The sequence below is a fragment of the Ailuropoda melanoleuca genome, chromosome 5, assembly GCF_002007445.2.
Source record: "Ailuropoda melanoleuca isolate Jingjing chromosome 5, ASM200744v2, whole genome shotgun sequence".
NCBI lineage: Eukaryota > Metazoa > Chordata > Mammalia > Carnivora > Ursidae > Ailuropoda > Ailuropoda melanoleuca.
The window spans coordinates 85,106,317-85,121,279 of NC_048222.1; the positions used below are offsets into that span (position 1 = coordinate 85,106,317).

At 38.2% G+C, this 14,963-nt stretch overlaps 1 protein-coding gene across 2 annotated transcripts in view; it reads right to left on the reverse strand.

Annotated features, from left to right (window-relative positions):
- The window catches only part of GALNTL6 (polypeptide N-acetylgalactosaminyltransferase like 6), a 1,184,120-nt gene that overhangs the window by 85,709 nt on the left and 1,083,448 nt on the right, over positions 1 to 14,963 (reverse strand). For both annotated transcript variants that reach the window (XM_034661384.1, XM_034661383.1), the window contains exon 10: positions 3,419 to 3,526. In XM_034661384.1, the coding sequence (XP_034517275.1) occupies positions 3,419 to 3,526 (108 nt within the window). The remainder of the gene's footprint in view (positions 1 to 3,418; positions 3,527 to 14,963) is intronic.

The window sequence follows — 14,963 nt, forward strand, 5'->3', positions numbered from 1 at the left end:
ACTGATCTCAGGTCCAATGGCTTTGACTATCCCCAAACACTTCACAGAGAAGTCTGGGAGGTGCCAATATGGCTGCTCCTTCAGCAGAGTGCATGGTTCACCTCACGACCTGTCAGGATGAAGGGTCTCCTTGGAGTCTTCCACCCTCCTGCCACTCAGACACTTCCCCTGTGCAGAGGCTCCATGGGCCTTTAGCTGGGGAGCTGCTCACTCTTCTGTGATGAGGACAGTGTCATCTCCAGGAAGGGACAACTGTCACTATAGCCCTGGGGACTGTCTAGTCTCCCTACAACAATAGGGGCTAGCATCCCTTCCCTCAGGGACCGGCAGTTTGTCCCTGGTGAAAAGATACCACAACAATGCCCAGTGTACAAACATTGTATCAGGAGCTGACTCAGCAAAATATCTAATTTTATTCATGATGAATGAATACTCTGATTCCCAGATGAAGGGGAATTGAAGGTAACTATATCCTGGATTTTTGCATTTTCTGGGAACAGACAGAGGGATGCTGATTTTTCTTTTTGCCAAATAAGGGCATTAATAAAAATCTATCTTGTATTCTGTCATAAAAAAGAAAAAAGTCTCCAATTGCTGTATAAAAAGATATTATTAAATTGAGTATATGTAGCTTTGTGATTCTTATTTTTCTCAGTTTACTGAGGCTGGGTGAAAACTGGTCCGGGAACTGGCTCTGGGTCACTGGTCCTGAGTTTGGGAACCACTATTCTGTTAAATTTGTTCATTTAATTGAGGTATCCTTGAAGGTCCTCTTTCAACAGCTATGGCACCCCTTCCCCCTCCTCCTCCCTCTACCTGTACATATCTTTACAATACATCTGAATAATTACTTGTCGTCCTGTATTATCCTTTGATGGTTTCATATATGGCTATTTTGTCTTTTGCAACCAGACTGTAATGCTAGGTAAACAGAAGGTACTAATTATTTGAATTTGTTTCTGCAATACACATGGGTGTGCTGTTTAGAGGACTGCATGCTATTCACACCATTGTGTGTGTGTATGTTGTGTGTGTGTGTGGAAGTTGGCTGGAATCCTCAGTTTACATAGGCACATAAATAAAAGATGCACGTTTTTGAAAAGTTAAGTGAGCTTTGTAAAATATGAAAACAAGCCTTTGGAGCTAAAAATCTCCACCTTCTACATTTCCCAATGAGGCTGGAGAGATTAACTACCTATTGAACAGACATGGCCCTGCCTCTGAAGCACCTTTAAAGTCTCTCGTCATTTCTGATGATTTAGTAATGACGTAGGCAGTAGCAGGTAGTTGAGCCTCTCGCACAAAAATCAGAATTGTTTTTCATTTTAATATGTTTTTTTATTTAAAACATCATAAAACATTCCTCAGACTGACAGTGGAGCTTCAATATTTATGACTTTCTGTTTGCTCTAGCAGTTTAGAAAAAAACTAAAAATGAGCCCTCAAGTAAAATTTAAGTGGAAAAGATTAAAATTCAGAATTATGGACTTTTTTTTTTCATTTGAATGAACACACACTTTTTGCTGGGAATTTTATGTGCCAGCCTACTTTTCCTATATTTGACAGTCCTTGAAAAAGTACTTAATTTTTTCTTGAAAACGTAAGAGCAGTCCTATTTTTTTGAAAATACACCCTCTGGACCAGCACAACTTTCCCTTCCAGTTTGTACGCACTAATTTTGACTCTAAACCAAGCACACACTCCATCCATTTGGCAAATGGATGATGCAGAGTGGGGCACAAACTGGGCGTGTTTGAGCGGGTGAAAGGCACAAATGACAACATCATTATCTTTGGGGTAGTTTAACTTGCTGTGATTTATGATATCCACATGGCTGATTTGATTTAGGTGCTCAAAACTGGACCTTCCAGTGAATTCTTATTGTTTTCCTGAATGAGCTTGGAGATTTCTATGTGTTAAGTCTTATGACAAAATTAAATCATATGTCCTCGTGCAAGATGCAGCTCTTTAACTGTTTTATGATTTTCTGATCTTTTTTTCAAAGAGCATATTTTTACAGCTACTCAATAGAGTATGTTATTAATCTTTTGAAGAGGACATAATTACATGACTATTTCCCTTCAAGGTATGTATGTCAACTAACTTCATGACTATTAACTCAAACTGTTATAAAAAAGATTATGGAGGTGGCTTAAGGAAATGGACAGTGTTGACAATCTCAGAAAGGGAAATAAGAAAGAATCCTTTTACCTCAAAAAGACTCACTAGAAATGAAAATTTTTTTTATACTTCCCTGAAATGGTCAGGTTTTAGTAAGACAAACCGGTAGCATTTTCTAGTCTTAGTTTTTCCTGATTAATTAATCCTTTCAACAAATTTGTGTTGACTGCCTTGTTCTAGGTGCTGGGAAGGTAGTAGCGAATAAAACAGAGAAACACTCTGCCTTTGAGGGATTGATATTCTAATGAAACCGAGGAACTAGTTTATATTTTAAAGAAGCTTGTGAGCTTATTGAGCTTTATATAAAAGACTCAAATAGTTATATATTGCAGCCTTACTAGTAAAAGAACCAAACTGAATAATTCAAGATTAGATTCCCGGGGGAACACTGTGTGAAGGGATGTGGCAAAACCACCTTTTCCCCCGCAGTGGCAGGTACATACTCTGGTGAATACAACTAACCCAGCTCTAGAGACAGTCCCATGGAAAACACAGACATCGTCAGGATTATTTCAAGAACGTATCGTGACTTTCTCCCAAAGATGTATGAAAATGTTCTAAAATGCAGAAGAAAGCATTGTTTCTTTTAGCCTATGAGAAAGGTTTTATTCGAAACAGTATCTGAAAAAACATCTTGCAACTGGCCAAATTTGGGGTTTTAAGGATGGGGTAAAATTTTAGGCAGAGCTGGCCCTAGATGCAAATGAGAGGGCAGAATCTGGACAACCGCTTCTCCCCGTCTTGTATATACCCTTTCTCCACCTTACTTTTTATGTATTCTGTTATACTCCATAGCAGAAGGGAACCAGGGGGAGTACTGGACATCCATTCTGAAGACCTGGGCTTAAACCCCTCCTCTGCTATTTATCTTTCATTTGAGCATGAACAAGCCACCTTGCTAAGCCCCAGGTTTCATCTACAAAATAAGGATAAGAATATCAATCTCAGAAGGTATAAGTAAAGATTAAATATGATGTATGTGAAAGTGCTTTGAAACAATTAAAAACAAGAATTAGCATTAGCAGTTAATACTTTCCTAAGGAATGGAACACAGAAACGGTTTATATACTAAAGGCTGTCAAATGGAATGGCAAGTGGTGGAGTTTTTATTTTGGTCAATTGTTTCCATCAGACTGTGCCTCTCCATCCGTGCCACAAATTATACCATGTATAAGGCTGCTTAGTCTGCCTACAGGAAGCCATATCAAGCCCAACTTATTCTGATCCCATTACTCACTCTTGCCAGGCTGGTCCCGGATGGAACTTTATAAGGGACGTACTTCCTGTAGATATGACCAACTCTAGAACATGGGACATCAAACATTTCTCCTCCACACATCCAAACCTAAAGAAAGGAAATTTAAAAGTATAACGAAAGAGAACTGTACACTTCAGATTTTAAAAAAGAGGAATCATTAGTAAGATTCATAAAAAAATCTTAGAATCACTTGAGTTCTCTAAATTAATAATTTCTATTTATCATGAAAGGTTAACCAAGAAAAAAACCCTCACATTTCTAAAACCTAGATTCATAACAGTATAGAACCAAAATACTAGTTCAGTAAAGTCTAATTTCCATGGACAGCACGTTGGCATTTTTTTATTCTAGTAGAATTTGTTCACAAATATTGCTTGGCACTGACATTTAATGCTTAAACAGCTTCTTATTTATATTGTTATTTGTTTTGATAATCTCATGAAATCATTTGAAGAAATAGCATTGGAATTTAAATGTCAATTCAAAATTTTAAAATATAAAAAATGGAATTTTAAAAATAGGTGAATGAATTAAGGAATGCAGACATATCCATACTTGAAGTGACATCTAGATTCTGAAACTTCCAATAGAGCTCACCTTAAAAATCATTGTTGCTTTCTAATTTCTCTTACCCTTGATCTTTTCTTAGGTACAGAAAATATTTGGTTATTGATGTGGACTCAGGAAATATTAAACTCAAGGTATGTGTTAAAATTTTGTACTTGTATATGGTAACAAAAATGAATTGCTTATTTTTTAATCATGACTTCCCACTTAGACACATGCTTAATCATGATTTTATATAACAGAGTACTTAGCTGTCAAAGGAAAAACTATGGAAACAAAATCCAGGCTTCCTATATACTAGATTTTTAGTTACTGTCATTTCAAGAGAAAGTTTAAAAAGAGTTAAATACTATAATGGTTAGTTTATATATCACTTGGTGGCACTGCAGTGCCCAGATATTTGGTCAAACATTATTCTGGATGTTTCTATGGAGGTGTTTTTTTGGATGCGGTTAATATTTAAATTGGGCTTTGAGTAAAGCATTACATCCTCTGTAATGTGGGTGGACCCCATGCAATCAGTTGAAGACCTTACTGGAACAAAGACTGACATCCCCCTGGCAAGAAGGAATTCTGCCAGCTGATTGCCCATGGACTTGAACTGCAGCTCTTCCCTGGGTCTTCAGTCTGCCAGCCTTCTCTGCAGATTTTGGACTTACCAAGCCTCCTCAGCCATGTGAAAACAAATCTCTCTCAATATATACATATGTTGTTGGTTGTTTCTCTGGAGAACCCTGACTAATATAGATATACAGCTTGTTTTAAAGTGTAATATTGAAAGAAAGAAAGAAAGAAAGAAAGAAAGAAAGAAAGAAAGAAAGAAAGAAAGAAAGAAACTTATGTCTTAACTTACATTTGCTTTCAACTTCTTCCACTATGAGGAATGACATCCCAAGTGAGACCAGTAAATAAATAGAGATTAGGGTGATAGAACTCCAAGGGGAAGGCAATTCGATTACTAAAACAATACTCAGTTGCTCTGAATGAGTTCATGACTACTCATGGTATCAATTTCAACTTAATGGGATATTTATTGATCTTTTGAATCAAGACATCAGAATTCTGCATAAATGATATGAAGCTGGTATGGGCAGTGAATATTCTAAACAATAATAACATCTGGAAAGATCTTGAGAGAGCTGTATTAGATTAAACATAAAAAGGGTAAACATAAAGTCTTTGTATCTAAAAATGCCAACACTTCCAGAACAGGATGCGGTGGAAAAAGACTGGGTAGCATAAAATACACATTACCAGCATAATATGGAGAATTTGAGGAGTAAGGGTCTGAATCTATCTGTCTGAAGTCTTATGCTAATTTCTGGGTAAATACTATATGCTCCCTTCTAAAAAAGAATTACCAAAGTGAGAAAGGGATGCAAACTGTGTTTTAGGAGAAGTAGAAAAAAAGAACTAGAGTTATGAAATCTTGATAAGATCCAGAGAAACCCTTTTCAAATATTTGAAGATCCTAGTATTTGGAAGAGATGTTCTGTAGAACGTCAAGGAGATCAGATTAATAGGATAGAGCTATAAAAAGACAGATTTCAACTCAGTGGAAGGAAAAACTTTCTGATAGAATGATTAAAGATAATATGGGTTTCTTGCATCACTAATTGTGTTGAAATCTGTAGTACATGACACTTGGAGACAAGAATGTAACTTTGAGTGGACGGCTGACCTAGCTGATATTTTAAGGTAATTTTAATAATAAGAGTTGTCATTTATGAGTGTGTACTGTGCCCTTTTTCATTTAATGCTCAGAACTCAATGACAGATTTTACTTTTCCCCCCAATTATATAGGTGGGGAAGTGGCAGTCCAGAGTCTATGTAACTTGCTCCAAACCATATAACTGACTACTTGCAGAATGGAAATTTGAATCCTAGTAGTCTAACACTAGTGCCCGTATGTTTAATCAATATACTATCTATAGTCCTGCAAACTTTGTCTGTAGATGTCATAGTAAATACTTCGGGCTTTTCAGGTCATATGGTTTCTCTTGCAAAATCAATTCTAGCACAGCTAGCTATATTTCAGTAAAACAGGCAAAGGGCCATAGTTTGTTGGCCGCCATTTTATAAGTTAGAAAGTCTTTTCAAACGCTGAAATTCAGTCATTCTAGGATAATATATGTGGGACATTGTAGTATCCAAAACTGGACACCATAATATCTCCCATTGCGCATACTCGTCCTACAATGTCACCTTGGGACCTGTCTTGTATTGGTCTGATACGATTTCAGATCCCCTGTTTATGACTTAAGTGAAGTTGTTTTAGTCCACTTGTTTATGATAAAGACAAAGAAAGATTGCTTTAGAGATAAATTTGTTTTGATATACGAATGCAGTAAATGGTGTCAGGATGTCATCATCTCATCTGTTCTCACTGAGAAGAGCTCAGGAGTTCAGCTGCCGAGGGGCCCCACTGGGGGCTTATGAATAAAAGTATAGGAAGAAGCAACTATGGCAAGGCAGCCTTTTGAACTACAAATACCGAGAATTTGTGAGGACTGAGAGTTCGGTTGAGGCAAGGCAATTGTTCGCTGATCTAAAAATAGCTCTCCTAAGACCTTGGGGGCAGTTAGCTCCTGCCATAGTAAAGCTGACTGTTTTACCAGCAGTGGCGAAAACCCTGCAGCAGCTCCTGGAAGACCTTCTTGTCCATCAACACTGGCACTAGCAATGTTCCCCAGCAATGTGCTCTAGTAACAGGGGACTTTTACTTTTGCACCATCTGCTGGATGTCAGCCCAAGGTTGGCTAAGCCATGTCTCCTATAAATGTACACCTCAATGAAATTAGGACTTTATTGCTTTCATCTCCCCTTGCCTAGAACAATAATGTGGTTAATCTATCATTGATTTGGAGTGTGCTATTTCTTTATTTACTCGTTAGGAGATATTATCCTGTATGCTATTTGGCTTGTGAAGTTACTGCAGTGAGCCTGTGTTAAATTCCTGGCAAAGACAGCTGATGTTGTCACCAGGATTGGGGATTTTTTTTTTTTTAAAGATTTTATTTATTTATTCGACAGAGATAGAGACAGCCAGCTAGAGAGGGAACACAAGCAGGGGGAGTGGGAGAGGAAGAAGCAGGCTCATAGTGGAGCAGCCTGATGGGGCTCGAACCCATAATGCTGGGATCACGCCCTGAGCCGAAGGCAGACGCTTAACCGCTGTGCCACCCAGGCACCCCAGGATTGGGGATTTTTTAATAGGGGTTGGTCCACTCTAATAACCTTTTCTTCCCCACCCCCCCAGTCTCCTCTGACATTTTAAATTAAATATAGTGAATGTAGTTATTTGAGAGATTATTTCCTTTGATTATTTCAGCATTTTAAAGAGGTAAAATTTGGAAGTAATATACGACAGATGAAGGGGTGGGCAATGGGAGGGCAGAGAATGTAGATAGTCCTGTTTATAATTGAATGTCAGTTTTTATTGGTCAAAGATAAGCAAGTGTCAAGGCAAAGAAGACTTCCTTTTTTTTTTCTTTAAAGATTTATTTATTTTAGAGAGAGAGACTGAGTGGGAGGGGTAGAGGGAGAGGGAGAGAATCTCTACCAGTTTCCCCACTGAGCAGGGAGCGCAATGTGTAGTGGGGTGTGGGTTTGATCTCACGACCCTGAGATCATGACCTGAGCCAAAACCAAGAGTCTGAAGTTTAACTGACTGTGCCACCGAGGCACCCTGACAAAAAGTCTTCTTATGTTATCTTACCTGGGAGGTACTGATTTGTTGGCACAGGCATTTATTTCTCACGAAAAAAGGTGGGCGTATTACACTCATTCGTCTCTCCTGCAGGACTAGGGGATGGTGACAAATGAGGGTAAGATGTAGGGACAAGGCCTGGACAATTCCTTATATTCTCAGGCTTTATTTATTTATTTATTTTTTTGGTTCATGTGGTCTTCTAGAATACTTTGACAGTAGGCAGAAATTGACTATATACATCTTATGAGAGATTTTGCCTAAGTGAGAATTGCCACAATAGAAAGTTATATACATTATCATTACTTTTCTTTCTAAGATATGTCAACATAACCTATTAGACACACAGAAATGAAATTCTAATTAATTCTTTTCAGAGGGTCACCGTAATACAGTTTTTAAAAATATCCACATCAGTTTTCTCTTGGTGTGTAATGAATTATCACAAGTGTAATGGCTGAAAACAGCACTCATTTATTATGAACTCGAGGTTCTGTGGGTCAGAAGTCCAAGTGGGCTCCAGTGGGTTCTCTGCCCGGAGAGAGGCAGATTTCACAAGACTGTAATTCTAAGTGGCTGCTGGGCTGAGCCCTTATCTGGAGCCTCTCGGGAAAAATCTGCTTCCAGGTTCATTTAGAACCCAGCATTGGCATTGGTAGCATTGCCACTACCGGCATTAGAACTAGCATTGGCATTAGAACCGGGCAACTGGCATTGGCAGAACTCAGTTCCTTGCAGTTGTAGGACTGGGACCCCCATTTTCTTTCTGGTGGATGACCAGGGATTGCTGTTCCTTGCCCCATGAACCCTCCATCTCATCGATGGATTGATCTCCCTTACGTAGAATAGTCTTTAGACTTTAAATCTCTCTGACTTCTTGTTCTACCAGCTGGAGAAAATGCTGGGCTTTTAAAAGGCTAATGTGATGGGACACCTGGGTGGCTCAGTCCATTAAGTGTCTGCCTTCAGCTCAGGTCATGATTCCAGGGTCCTGGAATTGAGCTCTGCATTGGGTTCCCTGCTCACATGGAGCCTGCTTCTCCCTCTCCTCCCTGCTCCTGCTGTCTCTCAAATAAATAAATAAAATCTTAAAAACAAAATAAAAGGCTCATGTGAAAAGATTAAACCCACCAGGACCATACTTCTATTTTAAAGTGAACTGATTAATAACCTTAATCACATTTGCCAAATCTCCTTTGCCCTGTAATGTAACCTAATTGTGGAATAAACAAAGGACGAGGGTCATCTTAGAATTCTGCCTACCACCATCTCCAGTGAATCAAAATTCATGTCTTCTATTGATAGTCTACTCCTATTCTTAAAATTCTTGCCATCAGAAATTTTTTTTTCTAGTCAAGTTCAGGAAACTTCTATTCAGATTTTCTTTTATGCTAGATTCAGTGTTAGAGAAACTATAGAATTCTAAAATTCATTTCTCCCTATGCTACAATGACCACTCAGAAATATAAATCTGAATGTATCACACCTTCATTTAGAATCGTTCAGTGTTTGCTACTGCCTTTAGGGTCAGGTCACAACTTCTCCATAAAGTCTCCAAGGCCTTATCTGGCCCTTGCTTCTGTGTCTGTCAGTCACTCTCTCCTGTTCCTACTTCACCCACCACCAGCACAGCTCCCACCTCACACACACATACTCTCTCTGGGCTATTTTTAATTCCTTAGGAAGCACTGAGTTTCCCTCCTTGCTGCCATAAATCTTTGTCTCTGAAGGAATTCTCCCCTTTCCTTTCCCTTTCCCTTCCATCCTATCCTGTGCCTATTTTGTATTTATTTTCCAGCTTTCAGCTTCACCATCACAATTGAGCCCCTAGATTTGGTTAAGACTCCTGTTTTACGCTCTTTCCGTTCTGCACTTCTCTTTCCCATAATTCAGCAACTGAGTAAGTAAACAAATATGTAGTGAGCATTTACTGTATGTTGGCCTTGTTCCCCATGCTGGGGCCATAATGTGTAATTCCAAGTTCTGAACAGTTTCTTTCAAGCAGAGACAGTAACTGTAGTTAAGAATTTATGTGTTTATATAATGATCTGCTTAGTGTTTGTCTCCCCTCATTAGACTAAAAGTTCCGTGACAATTTTACTCACCATATCTCCAGCTACTAGTGAAGGGCTACGCATAATAAATAATAAATATTAGGGGCGCCTGGGTGGCTCTGTCGGTTAAGCGTCCACCTTCGGCTCAAGTCATGATCCCCAGGTCCTGGGATCGAGACCCGCATTGGGCTCCCTGCTCAGCAAGGAGTCTGCTTCTCCCTCTGCCCCTCCACCCACTTGTTCTCTCAATCTCTTTCTCTCTCCAATAAAAAAAAATAAAATCTTTTTAAATAATTTGAAAGGTAAATAATAAATATTTATTGAATAGTTGAGTATGATCACCTCTATTTCAATTTTACTTATACTTTTATTTATGCAGGAGTCCTAAAGCCTTTCCAATTTAGCATTGTTTCTTACAACCTCAGGGCCAACTTGCTTTTCACCATAAGTACACCAAGTCACTTGTCTCTAGAGTTTTTCTGCTTCTGTACTATGGACATCACCAAACACTTCTTTATTTTGTTCAACCTTCCAATAACAATGTCCATTTCAGTACAAGCATGCATATCCCAACACGCTAGAGAAATGTGTTTAGGTGACAGTGGGACAACATGGTTCCTTAGGAAAATGCAGCTGTTGTGGTCTTTGTCAAATTCTTTATCTGTTCTGAAAGATGTGGCTTACATTTTTAAAAGACATTTCCTGGTCGTATCGAGATGGTTTCTTAAAAAACAGACCAAAACAGGGGCACCTGGGTGGCACAGCGGTTGGGCGTCTGCCTTCGGCTCAGGGCGTGATCCCGGCGTTATGGGATCGAGTCCCACATCGGGCTCCTCCGCTATGAGCCTGCTTCTTCCTCTCCCACTCCCTCTGCCTGTGTTCCCTCTCTCACTGGCTGTCTCTGTCTCTGTCAAATAAATAAATAAAATCTTTAAAAAAAAAAAAACAGACCAAAACAATGGCATTGTCATGCTTAAGTATTTAATTGTTGGAGAAATGTTTTAAATCTACAAATACTGTGTCTTTCTTTGACAACATAAATATTTTAAAGCAATGTTATTTTACTCATGAATGAGCACAGAGCATTTTTTTTTCATAATGTAGTTCAAATTGACTGAATAATTGAAAGCTTGCCTCATTTTTTTAAAAATCACTTTTCAATATCAGCTACAAACTGGAATTTAGACATTGAGAATGTTAAATTAAATGGAATCATACAATTATATCGGTCATATGAAATATGAAATTAGTTTTAGTAAGAAATTGATTGTCAGAGGATAGTAAGGGAATATTATTATCAGATATAAGATGAAACATAACACGCTGTATGGAAATGGTGATCTAAATTCTCAAAAAAATTTGTATTGTTTATTGACTCTAAAATCTGCATCTTTCTGATCTTATTTCCTACTCTTCTTTCCATCCCTCTCTCTGCTCAAGCCATTTTGGCTTCTTTTCTCTTCCTCCAATATTCCAGATACCCTCCCACCTTAGGATATATGTACTGGCTGTTTCCTCTGTCTGAAGTTGTCTTCCAGATCTCCGCATGGCTGAGTCCCTCATCTCTTCCAAGTCTTAGCTTCAAATCCTCGTGCCCCAAACACCCTCCCATCCTGCACTCCGAGCCCTCAGCACTCTCCCCTCCTGTCCCCACAGCCCTTACCACTTTCTCACTCACTCAGCCCTTACCACTTTCTCACTTACCTCATGGACTTACTATGTTTCTACTTGTCTGTCTCTCTCCCCAACGATGACAAAAGTCTGTGTCTTTTATTGAGCACCTAGGACAATGCCTGACGCATAGTTGGTGTTCCCTAAGTATTTATTGAATAAATAAACAAACTATTGGTTTATTGCTATAAAGCGAGGTTAACTGCAGACAACTGAGTTATTAATGATAACCCATCATTTAGCTGCCATTAAAAATAAAAGTTGTGATCTCTAGTATATTCAAATACAAATTTCAAGATAATAAGCTATCCTGAATTTATTTGCATTCATATCTGGGTTATAATACAACACATTATGTATAAATAAGTAATTATGTTTCTGGGACTGGAAAATAACTTTCTAATTGTATGGTATGTCTTAGGTGCTCTAAGTCTGAAGAACTTCTTGAGAATAGATAATCAATCACTTTACCATCTATTTAGAAATTAAGATATTAATTGTTAACCTAAAAAGCTTTGGTGCATAGCTATTGAAAAGGGCCATGTCTGTCATCAAACTATTCTTCTGGGCTAGGTAGAAAAAAAATTGCACCTTGGTTTGACTTAATCTAAGGGGGATACACCCATACATACCATTGCTTTCCTTTATTCTTAAAAACTTGGGTGCTGGGATTATTCTTTGAGATCAGGAGAAAAAAAGAACAAGTTATTTTGACCTTTCCTGACTCCTGTTTCATATTTGTTGACCAGAATACAATAAAAACAGAGATTGGAAAATGTATCTACAGTCTTTAATGAGGACATCGTAGTTTCTAGTCTCAGGGGAAAAGATTTCATTTCTTAAACCATCTGCTTAGGATTTTTTTCAAAGTATGAAATGCTCCGTTATGTCAGTATAAAAAAAGATTGTACCCAGGCTGTCTTGCACTTAATGAGCTTTTAAGAGGTCTGGGCGGGAATAGCAGGGCTTCCTTCAGAGGATACCTTGGTCAGATCATCACTTTGAAGGTGCAGTGATCACATTTTGCAGTAACACTTAGCAGTCTTATAAACAGTGATTAGGGTGGGGACTGGAACAACAACAACAAAAACGATATATTACTTACTGTTTTCTTCAAAACATTAAATCTTGGGGAAGATAGAACAAATTTGAACATCTTAAAAGTGTTTTTTAGGTAAAATATTATGGCTAAGGACATAATCCCTCATTTCCCTTAATTCATTATTTTACAGCTTAGAAGGTGCATTAGAGACGAAACATTTGCTTTTTAAGAAAAAAGATTTTATTTATTTATTTATTTATTTATTTATTTATTTATTTATTTGAGAGTGAGAGATAGCACGTGTGTGCATCTAAGTGTGAGGGGGGCGAGGGCCAAAGGGAGAGGGAGAGAGAATCCTAAGCAGACTCCCCGATGAGCCTGGAGCCTGACCCGGGGCTTGATCTCATGACCCTGAGATCATGACCTGAGCTGAAACCAAGAATCAAATGTTCAACCACCTGAGCCATCCAGGTGCCCTAAAGTGTTTGCTTTTTATTGTTATTTCCATATGTCTCCAGATTTTGAGTCCATTGCTTGCATTTTCTGGATTCATCATCTGCTAGAAATAAATTCTTTAAAAACTTAAAAATTGGCTTTCTATATTAGAACAACTTTTTATTTTTTTGGAGGGGGGGGTACTGTCCAAACATGTGCTTCTCCTTTGCCCGAGTTGGGCTGTCAATCATACTACCTTCCTAACGGCAGGGGAACATGACTCAGGCCTTGCTAATGGAACCTCTTCCTTGAGGTTTCATTAGACTGGAACTACTACTCTGATAATGAAGCAGAAAATGAAAGCCAGAGAGCTTCCAGAGGCCATGTCTGAGGGGTGGAAAGAGAGTCTGTTGGAGGGGATGAAGCTGACAGAGAGACAAAGGGGAGAAACTCAAAGAAATAGTTCTAGCAGTATTTGGGACCTTATTTCCAGGCCTTCCAGAGGCTCATCCATTTCCTTGACATTTTTTCTTTTCTTTTCTTTTCTTTTCTTTTCTTTTCTTTTTTTTTTTTCGAGAACTACTAATTATTTATTGTGCTGAATACAAGTCTCTTGAGGGAAATTTTGTGGGAAAAGGAACACTATCTTAGAAATCTGCCAATCCAGTTGACTCAATAAAGTCAATTTTAAAAAGATTGATTATAACATGATATGTATATATATATTTTTTGTTTCATTTTTATTTAAATTTTAGTTAGTTAACATATAGTGTAATTTTGGTTTCAGTAGAATTTAGTGATTTATCACTTACATGTAACACCCGGTGCTCATCACTACAAGTGCCCTCCTTCATACCTATCACCCATTTAACCCATCCCCCTGCCTACTTCCCCTTTAGCAACCCCCAGTTTGTTCTGTATAGTTAAGAGTCTCTTAGGGTTTGCCTCCCTCTCTTTTTCTCCACCATCCCTTATGTTCATCTGTTTTGTTTCTTAAATTCCACATATGAGTGAAATCATATGGTATTTGTCTTTCTCTGATTGACTTGTTTCACTTAGCACAATACACTCTGGCTCCATCCATTTTGTTGGAAATGGCAAGATTTCATTCTTTTTGATGGCTGAATAATATTCCATTGTATATATACACCACATCTTCCTTTTCCATTCATCAGTTGATGGACATTTGTGCTCTTTCTATAGTTTGGCTATTGTTGATAATGCTGCTATAAACATTCGGGTGCATGTGCTCATTTGAATCACTGTGTTTGTATCTTTTGGGTAAATATCTAGTAGTGTAATCACTGGGTCATAGGGTAGTTCTATTTTTAACTTTTTGAGGAACCTCCATACTGTTTTCCAGAGTGGCTGCACCAGTTCGCATTCCCACCAACAGTGTAAGAGTGTTCCCCTTTCTCCGCATCCTCGCCAACATCTGTTGTTTCCTGTGTTGTTAATTTTAGCCATTCTGACTGGTGTGAGGTGATATCTCATTGTAGTTTGGATTTGTATTTCCCTGATGATGAGTGATGTTGAGCATCTTTTCATGTGTCTGTTGGACACCTGGATATCTTCTTTGAAAAAATATCTAGTCATGTCTTCTTCCCATTTCTTAACTGGGTTTCCTTGACTTTTTCAGTTTGTTTTCAGGAATGGCATCTCCAATTTCTCCTTTCCTCTAAGTTAGGCTGAATTGCATTTCTGTCTTCTAGTAAGATGAAGAATAATAAAAACAAACAAACAAACAACCCCCCCAAAACCCTAGCCCTCTCTGTTTGAACAGTGAGAGTTTGAGTGCTTGGGAGTGCCAAGGGTGTACTTTGACGCAAGCACATAATCAAAATCTACTCAGATGAATTGTCATTACAGTAGAAACTTTGGAGAAGCAAAGTTTCTTCTAAGCTTCAGGTGATCAGCAATTAAATTTTTTTTAGCAATATTCAATATGAAGAAATTTCACCAAAAATAAAAAAAATGTGAGCACTCTTCAAGTTTCATAGTGGCATTTGCATGTTATTTTTATCTTGGGGAGAAATTGATAGCAC